We start from the raw sequence: 23,459 nt of genomic DNA, 5'->3' as shown, positions 1-23,459 counted from the left end.
CAGGTATAATACTGAGCCCACCCGTGCTTCTGTGGGGCACACGGGACCCCACGCAGCCAGGGCAGGGACAGTATTAAGACACAGTCACGAGTAGAGCAGCAAGGGGAAAACACTCAAATCCTGCAACTGAATTGATAGTGAGGAGCTCTAAAAGAGAAAAAAAAACTCTTTGAAACAAGTCTGTCAAAGCTGTCTTCAGTTATTATAATAATACTTATCAATATATGGTATTTTTCGATTCATTTATGTGTATTTTATTAGACTTTAGAGAAAATGCACACAGAACTATTGAAATGATCGTTTCCATTGTCCATACATAGAAAGTGTGCTAAAGAGCAGTTCAAAATGATCATCGCCATTGGAGCCATGGAGCCATGGACTGGCTTACTTAATGTTCGTCCCTACTTTGAAAGAAACTGTCTGAATCTGCTCCCTACCAACTCCTCCTATGTTACTGGAATGTACCTCCCCCTGCAATGTGGTGTCTCATCAGTCAATCATCATATCTCCTCTCTTCCTTTTTGTTTAGAGTTTTACCCTGAGCAAGAGCTACAAAATAACTAATTCCTGAAGTGCAGCATTACTCTAATAAGCATAAAACTTAAGAGAAGTTTTAAAATTTGCCAAGGCCGGTATACATAAAGTCACCTAAGACCAAAATCATCTGCATCTTAACAGGATTTTAACATTCAAATATCTGTATAACCAAAACATTTATTTTTGCCGGATTTTTTGCAAACATACAGGGGAAAATCAGCTGAATATGCATGATAAATAATGCAACAGAAAACAATGAGTAGTTTCAGTCTAGTTTGCAGTGAATTCTGACTCAAGAATGATAAATATTCAAGTATCCACGCATTAAAAAATAGCAAATTCACCTGCACAGAATTCTCAAAATTTCTATTTAAAGGCCGTGCGTATGATTTAGTTGGTAACAGAGGGATAAGATATCATCACCAATTTCTAGTCAGCAAACCCATGAAATACTGAACACCTGCAGGAGCCCTTACACTGAAGTGAAAAACTCTATTTCTTCACATTCAAAACAATGAACACACTTAGAGTTTTGTCCTCTACATCTACCCCACTTAACTGCTGAAATTACTCTGTTACTTCATGAAACTTCTATACTCTGATACATATTTAATGCATATTTTTATAGACTTTTTATTTGCTTACAATAATAACAGCATTGAAAGTGTACAAAATTATTTCAACACTGCACAACACACATCACTTTGATTTCAAGCATTCTTAATCATTGGAAAGATTAAAGACCACTTATACCAAGTACACGTTTACTCATAGTTCCACAGGGAACGATTACTCTTTTCCATTAATGAATAGTTATTCAGAAGTTTGGAGTGTGGTGCTTGAGTGTGAATAACCAACCACCCAGAGACTGTCCATTATCTTCTTATCTGATTAAGAACAAAAACATTAACAAGTAACTAGTCTAGAAAATTATTAACCATTCAATACATTCTGAGAAGAGTGATAAAGAAAGACTTGGAAAGAAACCCAGCATCTACAAACAATATTAAAGATATTGCAGCAGAGCCCATCATCTTTAGGTGATGTCAGGAAAGAGTACAAGATCTCACAATTATCTAGGTTTGTATTCATTGTATCAGCTTTGCTCTACCATGAGCATTCTGAAAGGGAAAACAAGACTCCTGGGTTCATCCTCCAGGAGTGGCACTGACTCTTCACGCAATACCAATCCCTGGCCATTTCTCAAGGAATTTTATGAGATACTCTCACCACTACCAAGTTTTAATGCAGTTTACTCTACAATGAACTAGCACTACACTAGCATAGACTGAAGATATTCAGAGGACAAAGCCAACAGAGAAGTTATCTGAGTTATACTGTTGAATTACCAGTTCTTCTGGCTACCTAGAGGGATAGTGTTGAGAATTATGATTGAGCACACACTTATCAGTGATACAACCAAACCCGAAAGTCGTCACTGCTGAGGCAATGAATCAGTGACCACAGACAGGCCCGGCGGGACAGCGCGTTTGCTACTCTCACTTCCAAACCAAGGGATTCTGGAAGCACGCCTCGCACAGGTAAGGATCGCAATCAAAGCCTTGAACTGCTTTCACAGGCTGCCTTCGAGCACTGCGCCCAGCGCTCGTACACCTGTACCTCCCGTCAGTGCCGGGGACGGAACGAGGCACGGGCACGGCGGGCACAGAGCGAAGGGCGGAGCGGGGCACGGAGCGGGGCACGGAGCGGGGACATCTGGGGTTTCTTCTCCAGCCGCGTTGCAGCTCCCAGCGCTCCCCCTGGAAAGCGAAACGTTTTCTCAGCCGAGGGTGGGGGAGACGTTTCTTTCCGCCCCATTAAGAGCGAGGTAAAAAAGTTGGAGGGCTCTCGGGAAGGAGAGGGGGGGGCATCACCTCATCACGGGGCTGGGTTTGCCCCACGGGGCTGGCAGCCCTGTCCCGGCGGGGCAGCGCATCCTCCCGGGGACTCCCGCGGCATGGGCGAGGCTGAGGAGTTCGCCCGCTGCCCCTGTGGGCGGTTCCGAAACGGCACGAAGCCGCTCTGGCACATCCCGGACAGCGGACAAAGGGTGCACTCCGGGGGGAAGTCCCAGCCGCGCTCCTGCCCTGCCTCCCCGCGGAGCTCTCCCCTCGCAGCCCGCACTCGCCCCCGCGCCCTCCCGCCGGCGGCCCCAGCGCTCGCACGGACTACCCCGCGCTCCGCCCGCCTTGCTGGGCGGTGGCTACCGAGGGTCGGCGGCAGCCCCCACACACCAGCGGCCTCCCCGGCCCGGGCTGGGAGAGAGCGGCCTGTGGGTGCCCCGACCTGCCGAGGGGACCGGGACAGACCCATCTCCGTCCTGCTCGGGCGGCCGGGCGGGAGTGGCCCCGCTCCCGCTCAGTAGCCGCCGCAGGAGCCCCAGAGCGGGCAGCCCCGGACCCGACGGAGCTCACAGACACGCTTGTGCACAGAGGAGGAAGCGGTGAGGTAAGTCGGCTTGAACACTTGCAGCCCTGGAAATGAAACTCACCACAAAGTTTTTGAAAGTGAATGAACTTTCCTCCTAGCAGGACTGAAGGGAAAGTTAGTCCAAAACATTCCCGCAGCAGATACATTTAAACCCTGTTACACGGCCTGCAGCGGGGAAAAACAAACAAACAAAAAGCAAGATCTGCTGTAACCTGAGGTGTGGTGATGCGAGGTTTTTACTGTATTTATTTTACTTAATACTATATATGTTTTCTGTACCCCAGTGGTTCATCCCTACCTTCCCCACTCCTACTCCCAGTTGGTTTGCCCCAGCCCCAAGCCGCTCCCCCCGTGCTCCCTGTATGGTTTTTCTCCTTCCCCTCGTTCTGGCTCTTTCCCTATCAATCAGCCAAACCCCTCCTGTTGTTCCCGAAGGTTCGGTATCCATCACCTGAGCCCTCCCTAATTACCCTTTTATGGCCCCCGTCAGTCCCCCGAGATCCTGCCCCCTCGGATACCTTCCCTCTTGGAACTCCCTTAAACCTCGACGCCCCATTGGGGCATGTGGCCCCTCTCCCTCCACCCACCAAGACCACTGGACCAGATGTGAGTCCATCCCTCCAGCGTCCCCCCCTCCTAATCCGCTTATTGGTCCCTAGTTGTTTTACTCCCTTTGTAAGGCATGGTCGCGTTGCAGGCGGCGCTTGTCCTCAGAGGAGACCCTTCAATGAAGTTGGATTACCTCCCGGGGCAAGCCTCCTCAATACTTTTTATCTCTCCCTTCATCGAGGGCTGCTGACTGCTACATTGTCTGGAGCCGGTGCTCCGCAGGGTAGCGCTGAGGCTTCAGAGGAGCAGCTTCAAAGCTCCGTGCCTCCGGCTGCTCCCCACTCCTGCCACACACCGCTGGAGCTAGCTTGGGCATGGACAGCAGCCGTCAATGTGACACTGAGGAGTTTTTTCTCCTGCACTTTACAGTCAGGCCTGACAGGATTTGGTAGCGACATGAAGGGTTAATGTCCTGACAAAGCCCCATTGCTCTGCTACTTTGTCTGTTGTCCCTGCTGTGGACATCTCTGGGAGAGGGTCTTGTTTTACATCTGCCAGAGAGGATGTTCTTGTTTCGCCTCTGTCAACAAAACAGGGAGTGAAATTTCAGGCACAGTGGCCCTCTCCTTTTCATTCCAGGATCAATTTAGGAAAACTGGAGTAGGATAGTGCTTGTGCAGAGGGACCACACAAAGAGGAGGGTGGACGTGAATCAATATAGCAAAAAGAATTGTGCATTGAAACTAGCATTTTAGTCCATTGAAACTAGTGTTTTAATCCATTTTAATCCATTAAAGGTGTGTGCTGGAGTTGTATTAAAACAGAATGGCTTGATTTTTGACCTCTGCACTTCAGAAATCAAAAGTACCAAGGTTTATGAATCATCTACACAGTGACTGTCAAAGTCACTTGACTGTTAAGGACATTGCTTACTGACTTCACTCCCAGCTCTCTGCAAGATAAAAATTCTCTCAAATGTTACTCTGCCAGTCCTGTTCCTTTTGAAGTAAAACAACAACAGTAAGTGAAGAAAGCCATGAAATAACATCTAACTGTAAATCTGAAACACATATGGTGGAGAAGATTTAAAATACACTACTTAAGTTACTTGAAAGGAATATTAGGTTCAGCTTTCTTGGCTGGCAGTTCAGCCTTCTAGCCCAGACAGTGGATGCCCTGTCTTGGGTCTGTTTTCACATATGACCCCAGATCAACACCAGTACAGTTGCAATAGTAGGCACCCACAGATTGCATCAGCCTGATACTGTATTCAGAAATGTATTACAATGGTGCAAGGAGCCCCAAACACCTCATTTCTGAATTCCATTGCCCACCTATAGCTAACCAATGTATGATAAGCTGTATAATTATATCATAGCAACAGAGTTTTCCTGCTGAAATGCTCCTACTCTCTTCAGTCTTGTACAACCTCCAGCCATAGGCCCTGCTGAATAGCAACTTTGGTAAATAAAACCTTTTTTAAAACAAGCTCCAGATTTTGAAGATCTACTCTGATACAGGGAATGGATTTTATGTTGCTGCCATATGCATTTCTGAAAGTCTGCTCACTGATTCCTGAAGAACATTTTGCTACATGTTCATAACAAGGTCACGATATAGGGGAAGCCAGATAAAGACATTGCAGTAACATCCAGTAAGGCGCAAAAGGTATTTTTTGTTGGTAGTGAGTACAGAGCATCCCAATAGAACCACATTGTATAAACCTCCCTATTTCTACCTATTTCCTTTTGACACAGCCACTGCAACACTTGAGAGAGCTGGCCATAAATCTGTAGTTCCCTACTGGGACAGAGTATCTTTCCCAGATTATTAGGCCCAGGCCCATATCTTACCAACCTAAGGCAACCGGGGGCTTGTAACCACAAGCCCCAGCGTGCCCTCGGGCAGAGGGGACGCAGCGTTGGCCTCCACAGCGTCCTCGCTGGACGGCTCAGTGGAATCGGCGTGGGATGGGTGCGGGCGCTGGCTCCTCCTCAGAGGAAACACATCGGGTGGCCCATGGATTAGACCCGCGTTAGTCCAGAGCCAAAGAAAGCGGGAGGGGCTTTTGGTGTGAGTTCCAACAGGTTTATTTGCAGGAGGGTCCAGGAACCAGAAAAAGCGCCGAGAAGAAGCGGGCTCACCCCTTTATGGGGGGCTGGAGCAAGGCAGGAAAAGAGAAAACAACCAATGGGGTACAAGCAGAGGGGAGGATACAATTTTTCAGAACAAATGGGGAAAACAGGGAGGCAGGTGTCATAACAGGGAACCAATTAATAACTAAGAAAGGGAGAACTTTCTGGAACTTAAGATTGGGAGCCACCTAGGGCGAGGTAACCTAGACCTCAGTGATCTCGTCTGGTCCACCTTCCGATCCACTGTCCTGGGTGGGGAAATCCACCCAGTGGATGGCCCTGGTTTGACTGACATTTGATGGTTTCAGCCCGAGAGCAGGCTGAGCCACCCCAACACCAACCCCATCACCAATCTGCTGCTCCTGGATGAATAAAATCCTATGGCCCACCAGGTCTGCAGGTTAAACACAGATACTGCAGAACTGTACCCCTCTTCATCAAAACCAAAACAAGGAAAAGCCTTCCTACCTTTGCATCCTCCTCTACTGCATCACAAAAAGCTGATAAACCTTCTTCAAGAAAGAATTCTTTAACAGTCTCCACCTGCAAAAAAAAAGCTGACACCCTCCCCATCCTCAGCTGGGAACAATTTCGAATAAGCCATGTGAGGAGTATCAGCTGTGTGAACTTTAGGCTCAGACATATCCCCACAATCTTTTTTTTTTTCTTTACAGAACAAATTGTTTTCCATTGGCTGGTTGTTCATTCAGAAGTTTTGGGGTTTGTTCAGCCCCAGACAAGTTTATTAAAGTTTTCCTAAGAAAAGACAGAGAGTTATGCTTCTTCCCATCTGTTCCCCAAGAGTAAAGGAACATACTTTTGCAAATGAGATTGTACATAAAACTGTATAAAATTATAATTGTGCATGGAAGATATTTAACATTTAGCAGCAATTTACGCCTAATTTTGTTACAGAGTATTCAGTGTATTTCAGGAGAACACTTGCTTATCTCTTTCAGCTGGGCAGTGCTGAAAGAGATAAGTGTCATGGACTCTGGATAAGTTGTTGTCTTTAGAGTCCAGTGCAAGAGCTTAGACAGAAGCCATGGGCCAGGGCGAAATACTATTTACAGTCCAAGGACACCCCATTTCACTAATTGTTTAGACCAAAAGGAGCAGTTTTAAGGGCAGAGAGCAGGAGAAACCCTTCAGACTGGCCAGCAGGATCAGTGCCTGTGACACACAGGCTGTGAAAATCTGGCAGCGAGTCCTTGTGCCCAACCTAGTGCAACACAGAGCTAAACCTGTGGTACTTCCAAGGCTCACAGGCTTCCCTGGAGGTAAAATCTTGCCATTCCTACTCAGCCTAAGGATGTGGTGGTGTTAGAATGTAACCGTACTCGGAGCATTCTTGCAGGATCTGGGTTTAGTAGCAAGGGATGAACACATTTTGCTTTTCTCTGTGTTAGGAGACACACCTCCAAACCCAGCAGTTTTCACCTTAGGGATGGATAGCTGGAAATGAGTTTGCTACACATTTGTTTTGTGGAGACCCTGTCTGGCAGAATGTCCAGTGAGCAATTCACGTTTCCATTGTGAATTGCCTTGTGTGATATCACTGTCACAAACTTACAGAAAAGTTTTTGAAGTTATTGTTTCTCTTAAATTCTTGCCTATTAGAGGTGGATAAAGAGAGACTACAAGGAATGTAAAAGTTTCCACCCGTTATGGGTTTGGCAAATACTTGAAATGTTCATCTGTTTCAGGAACCAGAAGCAAATCAAAATCAGACTACATATAATATAGGATAGTACATTTGACTGCTGCATAGACTGCATTAAAAGAATAATAAGACAGAAAATGTTTGCTGTTTTATTGGCATTGTTGTTAACTTTTTGGGTCATGAAAATGGGTAAAATATACCTGTGTCACCTGAAAATGACTGACATTTTAGAGTTAGTAATGCTTACATCTTAATTAGTATTTTTGGGTTTTTTTCTAGGGTAAACCACTGGATTTTTGTCAGAAATTCTGCAAGAGTGACTAACTATCAGTAAAGATGTCATATATAATGAAAGGATTTAAATGTCACAGTCCTGTGATGTGCAAAGTAGCAGGAAGCCTGTTTAAAGCACACACATTAAAGAACATGTTAGGGGTCAATGAACAACAATTCAAAATTTCCCGTGCATCATCTCAACTGAGCTCCGAAAAGGCAAACTCTTATAATTACATCATTGTAGGAGCTGGATCAGCAGGCTGTGTATTGGCCAACAGGCTGACAGAAGACTCTCAGAGTACTGTGCTACTTTTGGAAGCAGGCCCTAAAGATACCCTGCTAGGCAGTAAAAGACTGATGTGGAAGATTCACATGCCTGCTGCCTTAACATACAACCTCTGTGATGAGAAATACAACTGGTACTACCACACCACAGCCCAGAGGCACATGGATAACCGAGTCATGTACTGGCCCCGGGGCAGAGTGTGGGGGGGCTCCTCCTCTCTCAATGCCATGGTCTACATCCGTGGGCACGCCGAGGATTACAACCGATGGAGCAGGGAGGGGGCTCTAGGCTGGGACTATGAGCATTGCCTGCCCTATTTTAAGAAGGCACAGACACATGAACTGGGGCCAGATCAGTACAGAGGTGGGAATGGCCCCCTGCATGTGTCAAGAGGGAAAACAAACCATCCTCTTCACCAAGCATTCCTGGAGGCAGCCCAGCAAGCTGGGTATCCCTTCACAGATGATATGAATGGCTATCAGCAAGAAGGCTTTGGCTGGATGGACATGACTATACACCAAGGTAAATCATAAGGGGGTCCTTAAGTAATTTCTATTTCTGACCCAGAAAATTTTGGAATATGGATTTATAATCTGCACTGAATGCCATTTGAATGTTTAGGTTCCTACGCAGCTATGGCACTCTGTATTTACAGCCTATTCATTTCACAGCAGCTTGCTATCGGTGTATTGTGCATTTCATTGCACATTGCATTGGCAGGCAAGTCCTGATTCACAGTTAAACTATGCCATTGTGAAATTTGCTATGTTAAAATAAAATCTTGAATTATATCAAATCACATTTGCTTTGAACTCTACAAATTCTATGAAGACTCTCTGTCTGTAAGTATCCTGGTGATTATTGGCCAAAATCTGAAGAATACTGAGCATGACTATTTTGATGTTTAATGTAAATATACATTGTAGGTCAAAGATGGAGCACAGCTAGTGCTTATCTTCGCCCAGCCATATCACGCCCAAATTTCTCAGTTGCAGAGAAGACACTTGTAACAAAAATCTTGTTTCAAGGAACAAAATGCATTGGTGTTGAGTATGTGAAAAATGGGCAAAGGAAAAAGGTAAGAGATTTTCAATTTCCAGTATGAAAAGTATTCATCAAAGCTAATTTTTTTTAAATCTATTAAAAAATTACACTTTACTATGGAAAATGTCCTTTTTTTTTTTTGAGATTTTGTTGTTTCTTCCATTATATGATTCTTTGTCAGTTATTTTACAGTAGATGCTATTCCAGTTGTATTGATTTAGAGATTAACTTCATCCTCATCTATCCATCTCCCAGTGAGAGGGCACAAGCCATAACTTGGTGTTACTCAGTGTTGTGTAAGATGTCTGAGTGTAGCTATGGTGCAACCATGCCCTGTCCCAGCACATTAACCAGTGTGCTGCAATCGTGACGTTTCTGAAAAACACTTCTGAGAATGCTGGTCTGGCATAAGAAAATCTGTAAAAACCAGATTAGGAAATCTGAGTGGCTCAGGGGATAAATGATGAATCTTGCCTTATGGTTGGCTGTGGAATGAATATATTTCAGTTTCAGTCCAACTTCCACTGAAAATGTCACTGTGTGGAAGGAAGCTTGAATTGTCCTTACAACTGAATACTGTGGCTAATCAGCTCATTTTATGCCTCTTTCAATTTGTTGACTTGTGTAAGACCCAAATCATCCTCACTTTCCTTAAGAGCTGATTATGGAATATGTAGCTAAGATGTTGCCTAAAAGGGGTTTGTCTGCTAATAACCTAAGATATTTAGACACAAATGATTATAAAACAATTAAAAACTGTAATAATAGCCTAGAGAGAGTAGAGTAAAAATTTTCGTGGTTTGAGCTCAGTAGGTCTTACAAGACTCAGAAGACAAGTGTTCTGTGATTGAGCACCTGCTAAAAGTTAAAATGCAGTATAAACAATCTGTTCTTTGATTTTCTAAAGCACAGAACAAATCTGCTGCTTTCTAAGTGGATTGCAAATGATAATAATTTTAACAATATAAAACAAAAGTTGCAGAACATTCAATTGATTTCATAAGCTATTAAATTTCTGTGAAAACAGTACCTCTAATTGCTGTACTTGTACCATTATCAAGAGCAGTTTTGTTGAAGAGAGTCTTGGAAACCTAATTATACATGATCAAAGACTTTCTGAATACTGGACAATTTAATTGCAAAATTCTTCAATTGCGATGAATTTTCCTACATATTAATATAAGTATGAATTCTACATAGTGAGTGATATATATTTATATCGTGTATTCTGCAAAGTACACCTTCAAAGTACTTCCCTTCCTTTTTTCCCCCCTGCCAGCATCAAAACTTGCAGGATTAGTCTGCTTTTACTTTCTGGAAAATTTTGTATCTGTCAGGATGGAAGAGCTAATAATTTTATTGCATTATGAACATCAAGATGAAGCACTTGACTACGTTAAAGTGGTTTTGTTTTTACAGTCTACTTTAGATAGAATCTCTTTACAGTCTATTTTAGATAGAATCTCTTTTACGTCTTTTATGTCATCAGCAAAGTGAAAAGATCACCAAAACCTGATGCAGAAATGATTCAAAACCTATTCACCAGCCAGTGATTTTTTATTTTTGTAACACTGGAGTCCTAGAGATCTCCCCGGACTCCAGTGAGCCCTCTGACAAAAGTAGGGAAGGTAGACTAAGCATTCCTGAAGTTTTTAAGTTCAGAATCAAGCCAAGAAGTATATTTTAAAGGATGAAAATGTTTTACTGTGTTACAGACTAACCCATAAAAAAATGTATCAAAGTCACTTTTTCCTCTTAGCCTGTTAGCTCTAACTTTATGAAAGACTCTGTGTGGGCTAGGAATAACTACAGTGCTGACTTTGCAGTGAGTTTGGACTGAAAAGCATCATTTGAATGCTACTCTGAACAAACTGGTACCAGCTCTGTGTGTACCATAGAAAATGTAAATAGGTAATGTTTGTATAACATGCAAAATACAGCTCTAAGTATTGATTCAACAGGCACTGATACGGTTTTTATTAGTCTTAACATACTAATGATTGCTCAGAGCAAAGCAATAACAAACAAAAAATATAACACTGGCCATCTGTTGGCCATATCAGACAAATAGTCTGAAAATGCTTCTTATTATTATTACACTTTGATGTTAATGTAGCTACAATCTCATTTGCCATCATTCTGTATAGCTGAGGTGTCATTCAAAAAGGACAGGATTACAATTTAATATTCATTCCATGCTAATCTGTTAAAACTCTGAGTCAAAGGCAGAGGAATAATTTAGCAGCCTTTATCAAGAACCAGCTCAGGGCTCAGACCAAACCATTTGATGAAAAGACTGTCAGCAAAACAGAATTCAATGTATGCCTGCAGCTAGTTTTAGCAGTAGTGCTTCAGTGAGTGGGGGTTTTTGAGGACTACCACAAGCTAAGAAACCAAACTTTAGTCTTAGTCAAATTTAAAAAAAAATAAGCTCTTGAGAATTTTTGAGCTACCATGTCTGTGAATTCAAAATCTTCCTTAGGAGTTCCAGTTTTAATTTATAAAGGGTTATGGAAAATGGCAGAGAGGCTTAGCTGCCCGATCTGAGTGTCACAGGTACTATTCCCCTGGCAAGTAGGACAGGAGTTTATTTGTGGCCATGGTACTGGCTGGGCTGAATGTTTCCATAGTTTGAATGGATTGTAAAGATGCAGGAATGATCAAAGTAAAAGCTTGATTATTTCTCTCTGTGGAAAATTCTGACAAGACAGGAATACATTTAAATGAGGAAAATGTGAGGGAAGGGTGTCTAATCTGGATCAGAGCAGCATATCCCAACAGAAGCCCTTGACGTTGCTTGCATTCAGCTCAGGCTTAATAATCTTAGGGCTTTTATGCTCATTTCCTTTTAGGTTTTTGCCAATAAGGATGTTATCTTAAGTGGAGGTGCCATAAATTCTCCCCAGCTGCTTATGTTGTCTGGAATTGGAAATGCAGATGATCTAAAAAAATTGGGGATCCCTGTTGTTTGCCATCTTCCTGGTAATTTTTTTTCTTTCTTCTAAGCTTTCATCTTCCTGTGGATGCAACTGAACAACCATTAAATTAAATGAATCATGAAATTGAGTTTTCTGTATGTCATGTTGTGTAGACTGAAACACATATTGAAACACATTTGTAACAAATCAGTGGAAAGATGCTTTGATTTTATACAAATCAGTGGAAACATGCATTGATTTTAGAACTGAGCAACAAACTCCTACACTTTCTTCACTACATCTGACAGTGAAAAATGCCTTTCTGAAGGCATATTTTTTATAGTTAAGCAGCACACTTGTCATTAAGAGTTTTGAATTAGTTTTGATCCACAACAGATTGTATAAACTCCCACTCATAAATATTCAAATATAGAGGAAATAACGTGAACTTTCCCTTAAAGCTAAAATAGTTAGCACAGTATTTGGAAGTCATATCAGGCGATTTTAGAACAAGTGATATATCTGCCATTTAACTTTCTATTTTCATTCTAGTTATGTTTATGTAAAACCTTATTCTGACATGAGCAAAAGGCTGATATGACTCATGGCCTTGGTCTTAGTCATCACTGCCCTTGTAAGAGGTTGGTTTAGTTCCCACTTAAGCTGTTCTCTGCTTGAAACATGGTGGGTAGTTGTTCTGTGTGAAATAACTTTTTTTTTCCCTCTCCCTTTCTTCTCCCTCCCTCCCTTCCTTTCTACCCCCTCCAGGAGTAGGTCAGAACCTTCAAGATCATTTAGAAGTTTATGTCCAGCAAAAGTGCACCAAACCTATTACTCTATATAGTGCACAAAAGCCAATTAACATGGTGAGGATTGGTCTCGAATGGCTTTGGAAATTTACAGGTATGAAGCAAAGTATGCAATCATTCTACCACTGATTGATTTAGAATTATGACAGCCTTTTATCCGTGACTTTTATAGTCTGGCAGCCTTGACATATAATTTTTTCATGCTCTGGGAAATAACTGGAACTTGCAAATGGATTTGAACTATTTTTTTTTTTCTTCAAAATTAAAGGTTTTACATCTTAGGTAATGAGGGAGGTTATTACACACCACTTTTAACATTATTATATCTCATGAAAAGAAAAATTCTACATTTAAAAATCAGTGCTACTGAGAAAAGTTATTGCAAAAAAAAATGGACAAAATACCCCATTTTAAATCAATGGGATACCAATAAAAACATATTGTTGAACTGAATTAAGTTTTCTGTATAATTGTCTCAAAAGAATTTTTTTTTTTGCTCTGGTCAGAATCCTGTAGGCCTGCAAGTAAATCTGAACTGACTTTCCTTAAAATGACACATGCATTTTACAGTACCTCAGTCATAAGTTGTACCTTAAAAAGAATCTGTAAATATAATCCTTGATGTCAGTTAAATAGCTTGGGCAAAGTGGAGCTCTACATCACTTGCTGAATTATGTTATTATTATTTGGCAATTTATTCTGGCTATATGTGGCTTTTTACCATGGACGTAAATATTGAGGGCTAACTTAAAGTTTAAACAGAAATGGAACAAACATAATTGGAGACACATTGCAGGCTTTTCATCCTACCCTTCAGGGTAGGCTCAGTGGATGGCTCTGCCTATTCCATGTGACTGATGGGATACCTGGGGTGCAGGTCATGGAGCGAGCAGTGCAGTCATATCAGGGTGTGCAGCCAGTTCCCTCCACACCTGTTAGGATCCAAATCTGCTTCTGGAGTGATACCCTTGACCTCCCAGTTACAGTGAGATAACTGCAACATCCATTCTCAGATCAGTGGAATTCCCAAAGCCATGTGTATTTACATTTATCTAGGAATTAAAAAGCACATGAAGGTGATGCACACTGCTTAACTACAAGCCATTCAGAATGCATTTGCATTCCTTGCAATTGACCCTGTACATATAAATTATTCATAGTAGCACAACAAAGGGTTAAAAAGAAGTGGATATGTTGCTCTTCTGAGGTCTTTTAATGGCATCTTCTCTCTCCTTTACACCATGTAGGTGAGGGAGCCACTGCCCACTTAGAATCTGGTGGTTTTATCCGAAGTGAACCAGGGGTTCCTCACCCCGACATTCAGTTCCACTTTCTTCCTTCCCAGGTGATTGACCATGGTCGGGTTGCTTCCACAATGGAAGCTTACCAGGTGAGTTGGAGAGTATGCTCCAGTAAGGTTTTGTAGCCATTAGCAAGGAGGTTTATGCTCCACTATAATTGTTGATAATTTGGCTATATACTGAATAATACTTTGTTCAGTATAATACAAACCTTAACCTCCTTCATTGGTGATTAAAAACAAGCTTGTTATTTGATATTGTCACCAAACTTAGGTTTTATCTCTGGGAAAATAGGCAAGTATTGAATTAAGTATTCACTCTACTGAAGTGCCCTGGTGCTGTGGGTTAGGACAATATTGCCAGGGGCAGTTCAAAACTAAAACAAGGTGTTCCCTGTTCCACTGCAGTTTAGACAAAGGTTTAAGTGAAAATGTATAAAACTACTCATTTATACACTGGCACAAATCCAAGCCCCATTTTAGACTATCATCTTGATTCAAAATCCTGGGCTAATTCTAGGGAACTATCACTGAATATACATGTTTCTCCTTTTTAATCTATTTTCTTCAGAGATGATAATAATTTGGTCCAGTTGCTGATTGTATTAGAATGCTCTGATACTATTAAATTGGAATGGTTGTATTTTAAATGAAAAGAGCAGCTGTGAGTTGATGTGACAGACATTTTTCCTCCCTGCTATGGAATTTCATATTTACAAAAGAAATTATATAAAATGGAAAAATGTGCAACAGTATTTTCCATTATCTCTGTTCCATGTTTACATTTGCTGAATTTGTAAAGTCTGCCTAAACTGAAAAAAAAAAAAAAAAAAAGCAAACCATGCTGAATTTGGAAGTAGATCTGGTGGGATTGTGTCTTGAGTGCAGTGTGGGTGTTGCAGGTCCACGTGGGACCCATGAGGAGCACAAGTGTGGGCTGGCTGAAGCTGAAGAGTTCAGACCCAAATGACCACCCCATCATCGAGCCCAACTACCTGTCCACAGGTAAATGCACCCTCTCTTTGCTCTGATGTCAAATTATTTCCCACCTGTTTCAGTAGCAGATTTTTGTACCTACTCAACACCAGTTCAGAAGTTCTGGTTGGTACATCATTACTTATTTCTCATTTATAAAATCCAACTAATATCAAAGGAGGAGATTGTGCAAAGCACTGTGTAAACCAGAAAGAATTCCCTGTTGGGGATGAAGTCAGAATTCTCAGTATCTGCCGTGTCTTGCTGTTTATGTCATCCCCTCCTCTGCTTGTGAAGGAATTAATCACTTTTGCTTCTTTGTGCTGAGACTATTTTCCTTTTCCTAGACAGTGGGTACAGCAAGATAAAGTGCAGTTCCTCATAGTTCACCTCTTCCCTTTTGGGGTTGTCCAAAATAAGTGACAGTTTTGTTCACAGTGAATGTAAATATCTGTGACTTCGAAAAATATTCTGCTTTATTATGGCTTTCAGCAAGAAGTGAAAGACTTTCCTTCCAGCCTTTTCTCTTCAGTGCTGCTTTTTTCTGTTTTGCATTCTGTATGTACTGGTAAATTAAATGTGTACTTACAATTTTCTTATTTTCTCTCTACACAGAAAGAGATATTTGGGAATTCCGCCAATGTGTCAAGTTGACCAGAGAGATCTTTGCTCAGAAAGCCTTTGAAAAATTTCGTGGGCCTGAAATTCAACCAGGAAGTCATGTTCAGTCTGATAAGGAAATAGATGCTTTCATAAGGCAGAAGGCTGATAGTGCTTATCATCCTTCCTGCACCTGTAAAATGGGTCAGCCTTCAGACAGCACTGCTGTAGTTGATCCCCAAACAAAAGTAATTGGCGTTGAAAACTTGAGAGTAGTTGATGCTTCAATAATGCCCAGTGTTGTCACTGGAAATTTGAATGCCCCAACTATCATGATAGCAGAGAAAGCTGCAGACATCATTAAGGGCCTCCCATCACTTCAGGAGAAAAATGTTCCTGTATATAAGCCCAAGACCCTGGAAACACAGAGATGAATAAATATTCTCATCCTTTCATATCATTTGCTATTTAGGCTTTCATCAGCATGTTGGTATCTCATACTGAACATGGCAACATGATAAATATCATGCAAAACAACATATCCTACTAAAAGAACTATTAATTTGAATATTTTTTTTTTATTAGACTACCTACTGTTTTTTAATCATCTGGTTTAAGGTGCATATTTTAGAATCATAGAATATGTTGAGTTTGAAGGGACCAATAAGGATCACTGAGCCCAACTCCTGGCCCTAGGCAGGACACTCCAAGAATTACAAATTTAGTTAAATATGACCTTTTGTGGTAAATTCCAATTTTCTCTTGAAGAGAAGCTGTTTCTAAATGAGAAGACATAAGCCAGAAATACCATGCAATTGCATGAGGAATGGAAGAGATTAATGTCTGCTATTTTGAAAATGATTATGGTATCCCTTGCTATTTTAAGAATTTTAACTGCTATGAGAATGGTACCCAGGGTAACAGCAAGTCAGTAATCACCACGTCCTGCAAAGGATGGTCAAGCAAATGTAAGCACTTATGCAATTTCATAGTCATGAGCTGAATTAGTTTGTATCAGAACTCATAGGAAAGGGAGGAACCTGCATGTGCTCAGAGTTTGTCAAATGTGGTTTTTGTTAAAGGAATGCACTGTTTACAAATCCTCACTCAAAGTTAGATTTCACTAAACTCAGCAGTCTCTACCTGTATAGCTTTCAGGGAGAAGACATACATTGTATTTACTGGAAACCTATTTATCTAAAACATGCAGAGCTGGAGTTGATATTTATAAAAATCTACTGGAATATTGGAATTTCTCTTTGTTTTGTTTTGCCTTTTTTCACAAGGAGCTTAGTAGAATTCTGCTCACAATTTAAGCTGATTTACTTGTACTACTCTAGCAGGAAGAGATTTGCTCTTCCTAGAACACCCAGAAAGTGACTGGCCTTTGCTCACATGATTATTTGCTAAAGATATTTCTCAGTAAATATTCTGAATGGTGCCTTGCTATTGCTCAAATTTTATTTAGAAAAATTGCAGCCAAACTATATTTAAATGAAGTGCTACTCAAAATTGCTATATAATGTCAGATTGGATAATATAGGAAGAGGTCTTTTACAATTAGAAGATATATATTATTCACTGAACCAGTGTTCTATTTAAGTTAGGACTTAAATCTTTGGGTTTTTAATCTTCAGATGTGTAAGTTAAGATACTTGAACTCTCATGGCTGGTTTTGGTGTCAAAATAACTTTCAGGTACTGATTTAAAAAAAAAAAACTAAAGAAACTGAACTCACTGAAAAATTGAATCCTTGGATTATTTTGTATTTTGTAAGTATTCTAAAGTAGTTTCTGACTAAGCAGATGTCAAATCATAAAGTAAAAGCTTCTGTAGCCTAGGATTGCTCAGGACTTGTGGCAAACAGAATAAACCTTTTTTCAGAAGAAAGGAATTTTACACCATTTTAACAGACTGTAGAAAACCTTGCTGACTCAGATGTTGGCTGGAGGGACAACTGCAGATGTTTAAGGCAGATACTTGTACCTGGTGCTGCTCTCAGTAAGTCACTGATTGGAAGCCCTGCTGAGGGAAAGGACTTCATTCATTAGAGCATCTGCATAAAGAAACCGAAGATGGAGGATGATAGCAGTGAACTCTGCTCCACAATGAGACAGGTAAACCCTTTCTATCTATGTGATGCAGTCTTTTGAAATGAGGGGAAGAACAAGAATATTTCAAGTCAGAGGTGATTGATCAGTTAAGGAGACAATTCATCTGGTGCAACCGTTTGGGAAGAGCATGGACTGTACGTTCTGGACCTCCTAATGGCAAATCATTCTTTTTCAGCACTTATGCTTGTCATATTTTTTTTTTTTTAAAGGTATTCAGTAAATTCTAGTGTCATTTGGAATACAATAAGGATATGCTAAGTAATATATACTTACCACAGTCCTGTGCAGTTGAGAAGGGCAGCAATTTGGCAAGATGAGATACGGAAGTTCCTGCATTTGGAGATTTACAACGTGGGTTTCCACTCTAGGCATGCAAGATGGGAATTGTTATTTTGCAACTGCAGAGGATTAACTAGCCACTGGCTTACATAACTTACCACTGAACAAGCACAGACCTCTCCTCTGCTGTTATGTCAAGCTCTAAAAAGAGGAGTAAATAGCAAGGTTAGGTATCCATGTGTCTTATGTTCACAGAGACATTGCTGCACTGAATAGTCAGATAATCAGGCATTTCTTCTGAAACATCATATTTTCTTGCAGTTCTAAGCATCCACAGACACCTCACAGATTCCTCCCCTTTTAAACACTTAAAACATTCTCATTGCTGTGAACTGCAGTTGCTTTATCAATTCCAGCCTCACTGCTGAAGAATGTTGAAGCTCCGTCATGAGATTCCTTTGATGCAGTGCTGAAGGGTTTGTTGCCCTGGGGAAATTTTTAAGTAACATCAATTTCCCCTTAGTTTCTCCTGTGTTGTATCTGTTGCTGATATTGAATTTCTCTTAAAAATTGTTCTGACTTCCAGCAGAGTCAAGCCTGCTAAAGGGTACTTAGAACAGGTCCAGGATATTCTAACCTGCCCTGTGGAGCACTGGCAGTCTCAGCTAAAATTAACCATCTTTTACACCTTATTGGACTGCAGAACACAGAGTTTTACCTATTTAACAAAATAATTCAGTGTGATTATTCCCAATTCTACCCAGATATAAATTCTATAAATATACAGATAATATATTATGTGCTCAAAACCAGTTAACTGTAAAAGCTGTTTAATGCAAGAATTACCAGACCTGCCAGCATGGCTTGGACCAGCAATGGTACTGCAAGAGAGAACACCAGCATTTCCATGGAAATGGCTTGCTGCAGATGCTCCAGGCAGGTGGAGGTCTCTGGCTGGGCACAATGGGATTAAGAATGAAAAGTGACCAAAAACATTTCTTTTTGTACACACATTTCAGTTCAAGCTGCTTTAGTATGAGAAGTGCTTTTAAAAGCAGCAGAAAACAGCAGTGCCTTGAATAAATACAATTGCATTGTATTTAATTTATGTAAGATTTTGTACACCACAACCTTAAAATCTTTCCAAGTGTCTGCATTCAGTTGGCCTGGAATTAAATTAGGCATCTATATGAACACTGGAAAAGTGGGTTTGCAATATGCATTTTCTATAAAATAAGCATAAAAACAGATTTTGAGGAATAATAAAAGCATAAATATATTAAATACTTAATATAGAATAGAGATATAGAATATATCATTAAATAATAATAAAAGTAATTACTTTTTAGATTATAGTTCAAATGAAGAGGGAGAACACAAGCACATCTTATTACACTATTAAATTTTTTGTCTCAATTCTTCTGTCATCCAAGCTCAAAAAAAAGATACTCTTCAAATATGTATATATTTTATAGATTTCATTTTTTTCTGGGGATTTATTTCACTGTAGAATACTTACCAGTGTTTAACTCTTTACTAGTATTTTCTCTCATTAAATACAGATATAAACAAATTTGGAGTCTCATAAATGATGATTTAATTATTGAGAGAACTTCTAGGTTTTTTGTACTGAGTAATTACTATGATTGGTAGTATTTTAAGGGTGAAAATTACCATGTAATTATGCATATATTGATTACTTATTACCACACATTTCTGTAGGAAAACCAAACAGGTATTCTTTGAATCTATACATATATTCTCCCCTAAATCATAGAACATGGTCTGTAACTAAATTTCCTTCATTGTTTATTTTTGCAAACAGTTCTCTCATAAATTGCTTCTCTACCTTAAAGAGTCTCTCATCAGAGTATTAAAAGCTGAGGACAGAGCATGAAAATACAGTGGGGTCTGCATATTGTTTTCTGTCTCCTTGGGGAAATCATTAATTAAAAAACCCTGTCACTCTGCTCAATCTGCCAAACCTGATGTGCTATCAAACATCCATGCTGGACAAAATACAGGTCTGAGATTCTTTTCCTTTTATATATATTTTTTAAATTTTAACTTCAGTTGCCTTAAAGGTGGTTTTCAGAAGTGGATTTACCACAGTAGGTAGACCTTTGAAATCTACTCATTGTTATTTCACAGGGATAGCTCCATTCTGACCTCCCAGATTTTGTTTCTGTAAGCTGGGGAAGTGTAACAAAGTGAGTATTGCTGAGTAACCTACCCAAGAGCTTCCCAAGACTGTATGGAAAATTTATTTAGATGTTTCAGGGTATTTTATTCAAATTTTCCTAATCGTTTCCAGAGATCTGTGTCCAGGGAAGTAGTAATCCCTTTTGCACATGAATACTCTAAATGCTTTATTTTTTTGTGGTTAACAGCAACCATTCATAAAAGAATTGCATGATGTGATGCTGTAGAATGATACCCTATTCCATGCATTCCCTCCCATTCTTAAAACATTGCAATATGAATTTAACCTTTGGAACTTCTTGGTGAAAAAGTATTAGTAAAAGGACTCCCAAGTATAATAAAATTATTACACAGTTTTATTTTGAAGAACATTTTGCATTTGTTTTAATACAAAATGATGTAGGTCAAGAAATAATTTACAAACCTTTAAGATCTTATCCTGGCATTTGAAATAAGAATTATTTCAGAGGAAGTCTGTAAGCTATTCATAGGAAATTGTTATTATGTACAAAATGTTTATTGACATGTTTTAAACATCACATTTGTAAAAATGTGAACTGGATTGCTATCTAGCATATGAACTACAGGTAAAACCTGATAAGGTAACTTGTTAGAACAAGTCATTGTTATCCAGTGCTAACAAAATAGACAGTAGCTTTCAGTGTGTTTTAATTATCCTCCAAGGTCATTTCAGCCTCAAAGACATTTCAGGGTTTTACTGCATTGTGAACAATGTTGAAGCCCTCTCTTGATTGCATAAAAATAAATCTTTGAAATAGTACACATAGAACAACAGAAAGGTAGAGGCAATAAAATAATATATTTTTTATACCAAGGTTTTTGGTTCTGTGTAGAATCATATGATCACATTTCTTCTCTTTCCAAGCAGAGAAAGTAGTACTGAAGAAAAGCATTTTCATTTACCTGTGAAGTATTTTCTGCCCAAGGTGTTTCCTGTGTCAAATTAGGGTATGTAGGTATTACACTTTGTCAAAACTAATTGTCTCGTGACCAGGAATACTTGATACAGGCATGAACTTGCCAAAGTTTCTGGGGTTTGGGGTTTTTTGCATGGGATTATTAAAAAAATAAAATTAGACCTTACTTTTCAGTCAAAAAAAAAAAAAAAAAGTTGAAATTAGTTTAAATTTTTTACCTTTCCAAGTATAAGACTGTGAGTAGTCAACGGTGCATCCCTTACACAGAGAGATTATTTTGTCTCAATTATTTAAAAAAAAAAAAAAATCTGTTCTGTTGCCAAGTTCGAACTTGACACTTTATCCCAAAAAGAGATTTACACTAAGAGGTGGCTCTATTTAAATATTTACGCTATAGATCTATATATTCCAAGTAAAAATACTTCTATCTAGAATTCTGTGGAGAGTTACAATAATTAGGGTCCATAAATATTGCTGCAGTTCAATTACGGTACAATAATTACAAAATATAGAACATCTCTTTACAAATACAAATCATTGTATATTACAATTAATTTACAATATTTTCTACTATATAATTTTTAGCAAACTATCTTATCTAATTCTACTATAACCTGGTTGCAAGTGCATTAGTAAGAATGCAATTATTCCAGTATATTTTGCCCTTAACGTGATAGTCATAAAACAGACCATCTGAATGATATTTTCCTATGTAAACTGATGTTACATATGACGGATTATTCTTTATATAACAACTTCTTCCAACGATCTCTAACAGGTAGAGCATGACAAACTGTATTTTAGAAGAGCATTAAGAAAGGAAATCAGGAGGCAAGTTTGAAAACAATGTTAGAATGGATATGCAATGGGTAGCTGATATGCTTTGAGCACTGAGGTAATGACATAATTGGTTGTCATCACTCATCTCATGTTGCTGTTTCCCACACAATACTGTGCCAGACCTATACAGACATTGTCACTGACAAAATCCTGCTCCACTAGGAAGGACAGCAGCACAAGGTTGAAAGACAGGCAAGATAGTACACCTCAGAATCCTGCTCTAGCCCTCAAAAAACTGATTGTCACAATCTGCTTAGTTTCAAAATAACCTTATTCCTACAGAGGAACTGAAGATTCTGTGGGAGGAGACTTGACCTACTGCAGCTCTGATCACATTTCGGCAACCTGGAGATAATAAATTTATTAGTTATGGCTTCCTTGAGGTGCGACATCACTCGTACAAAACTTGGATTGGTTATTCACTCCAGCTAGTGCCTAGCATCTTGAAACTATGAGGCACTTTTTCTGTTATTAGAACATTTTCCTTGCTAAATACTATAAGCTTGTGATGCATATCATTTCATCAGCTAAGTCTTCTTCATATCGTCCCGTTTCTGGTTCTTCGTCACTGTAGCCAGGACCAAAATCTTGAAGTTCGTAATCTTGTCTGCTTAAAATAGGAAACATATCCCCATTGGTCCCATTGCTGATATTTCCATTGAGAAGATTACTTGCTGCACTCTCCATCTCATCAATAGTCATGTCACATGCATCAGCAATCTCGTGCTTTGTAGCCGAAACAAATTTAGGGTCCTTTGCATACCTTCCCAGGCCTTCAGATATAAGTACCTGGCACATGGAGGGGAGAGAGTGAGAATTTCAGTGGAATTACAGAACAGACAGATTACAACATTGCTTATTCATGGAAAACACTAGAAACCCCATGCTGAATCACTGGAGCAACCCACAGCCAAACTGTACAGGTAAAGAACAATTAAATCAACAAAGAAAAATCTCCAAAGTACACCATGATGTGTGAAATGTAAGTGGTGCTCCAGTGCATCTGACACTTCTTGGAAATTTGGCAGTAGTCTTTGCTGAACATCAGTCATGCTGATACACTAAAGACAACAGTTAATATATCTCAGATGGTGCCGTTAGAACAATTGCCTGGAATACAGAATTTTATATGTTCTCAGTACTTTAGAGTACATGGAAAAGAGATGGTGAATTCCCACCTGCAAAAACGTAACAAAATCTGTTGTTTAGCTCAGAGCAATGGAAAGTAAGTGATAGAAGCTACAACAGTAACTATGATTCAGAAATGCTGCACATGCTTTATCTTCAAATCTTTTGTAATATAAAAGGGAATTCTTAACATTCTTATAGTACACCTACAAATCAATCCTTGCAGTTGTTATTCTCTCTGCATTTAGTACCCTGATTCACGGAGTTTTTGATCTTTTATTCTGATTACTGCAAAAATGGGGATTTATGTCTACAGAAACAACAGAGAGAAAAGGCATATACATCATCTCTTCCTTATTGCCATTGTGGAAAGATACTTCAGAACTGATCCTCATCTAGAAAACTTAAATTTCAAAATTCTGAAGTATCTTTAGTT

General features: G+C 39.7%; 2 protein-coding genes and 1 long non-coding RNA gene across 13 annotated transcripts in view; 1 reads left to right on the top strand and 2 right to left on the bottom strand.

Annotated features, from left to right (window-relative positions):
• Nucleotides 1–373: 373 nt before the first annotated feature.
• LOC138117634 (uncharacterized) lies at nt 374–6,207 on the bottom strand. Of its 2 annotated transcripts, XR_011154747.1 has the most exons (4): nt 6,120–6,207; nt 3,710–4,096; nt 3,029–3,132; nt 374–2,297 (listed from the first exon to the last, which is right to left on the bottom strand). It is a non-coding gene; the product is annotated as an uncharacterized lncRNA (long non-coding RNA). The 2 variants fall into 2 exon arrangements; XR_011154746.1 differs by lacking the exon at nt 6,120–6,207 and having other exon boundaries at nt 3,710–5,245.
• On the top strand, nt 2,432–16,774 carry CHDH (choline dehydrogenase). Its single transcript, XM_069028125.1, has 8 exons — nt 2,432–2,985; nt 7,594–8,398; nt 8,803–8,954; nt 11,773–11,902; nt 12,607–12,741; nt 13,895–14,037; nt 14,850–14,952; nt 15,538–16,774. Exons 2-8 carry the CDS (start codon nt 7,651–7,653, stop codon nt 15,954–15,956), a joined length of 1,830 nt encoding a protein of 609 aa, XP_068884226.1. The 5' UTR covers nt 2,432–2,985; nt 7,594–7,650; the 3' UTR covers nt 15,957–16,774.
• A 4,266-nt stretch (nt 16,775–21,040) lies between these two features.
• The window catches only part of CACNA1D (calcium voltage-gated channel subunit alpha1 D), a 170,809-nt gene continuing 168,390 nt past the window's right edge, over nt 21,041–23,459 (bottom strand). For all 10 annotated transcript variants that reach the window (XM_069028123.1, XM_069028115.1, XM_069028117.1 and 7 more), the window contains one exon: nt 21,041–22,684. In XM_069028123.1, coding sequence (XP_068884224.1) covers nt 22,391–22,684 — 294 coding nt within the window. In that variant the 3' untranslated portion in view covers nt 21,041–22,390. The remainder of the gene's footprint in view (nt 22,685–23,459) is intronic.

Source organism: Aphelocoma coerulescens, chromosome 12, assembly GCF_041296385.1.
Source record: "Aphelocoma coerulescens isolate FSJ_1873_10779 chromosome 12, UR_Acoe_1.0, whole genome shotgun sequence".
Lineage (NCBI taxonomy): Eukaryota > Metazoa > Chordata > Aves > Passeriformes > Corvidae > Aphelocoma > Aphelocoma coerulescens.
The sequence above is the reverse complement of the archived record's forward strand: the minus strand, read 5'-3'. Positions and strand labels throughout refer to the sequence as shown.

Bases quoted from the DNA above. Each gene is read 5' to 3' on its own strand.
- CHDH (XM_069028125.1), top strand. From the start codon at position 7,651: ATGTCATATATAATGAAAGGATTTAAATGTCACAGTCCTGTGATGTGC. The intron at 12,742-13,894 runs GTATGAAGCAAA...TACACCATGTAG, and splicing joins ATGGCTTTGGAAATTTACAG to GTGAGGGAGCCACTGCCCAC. The intron at 14,953-15,537 runs GTAAATGCACCC...CTCTCTACACAG, and splicing joins GCCCAACTACCTGTCCACAG to AAAGAGATATTTGGGAATTC.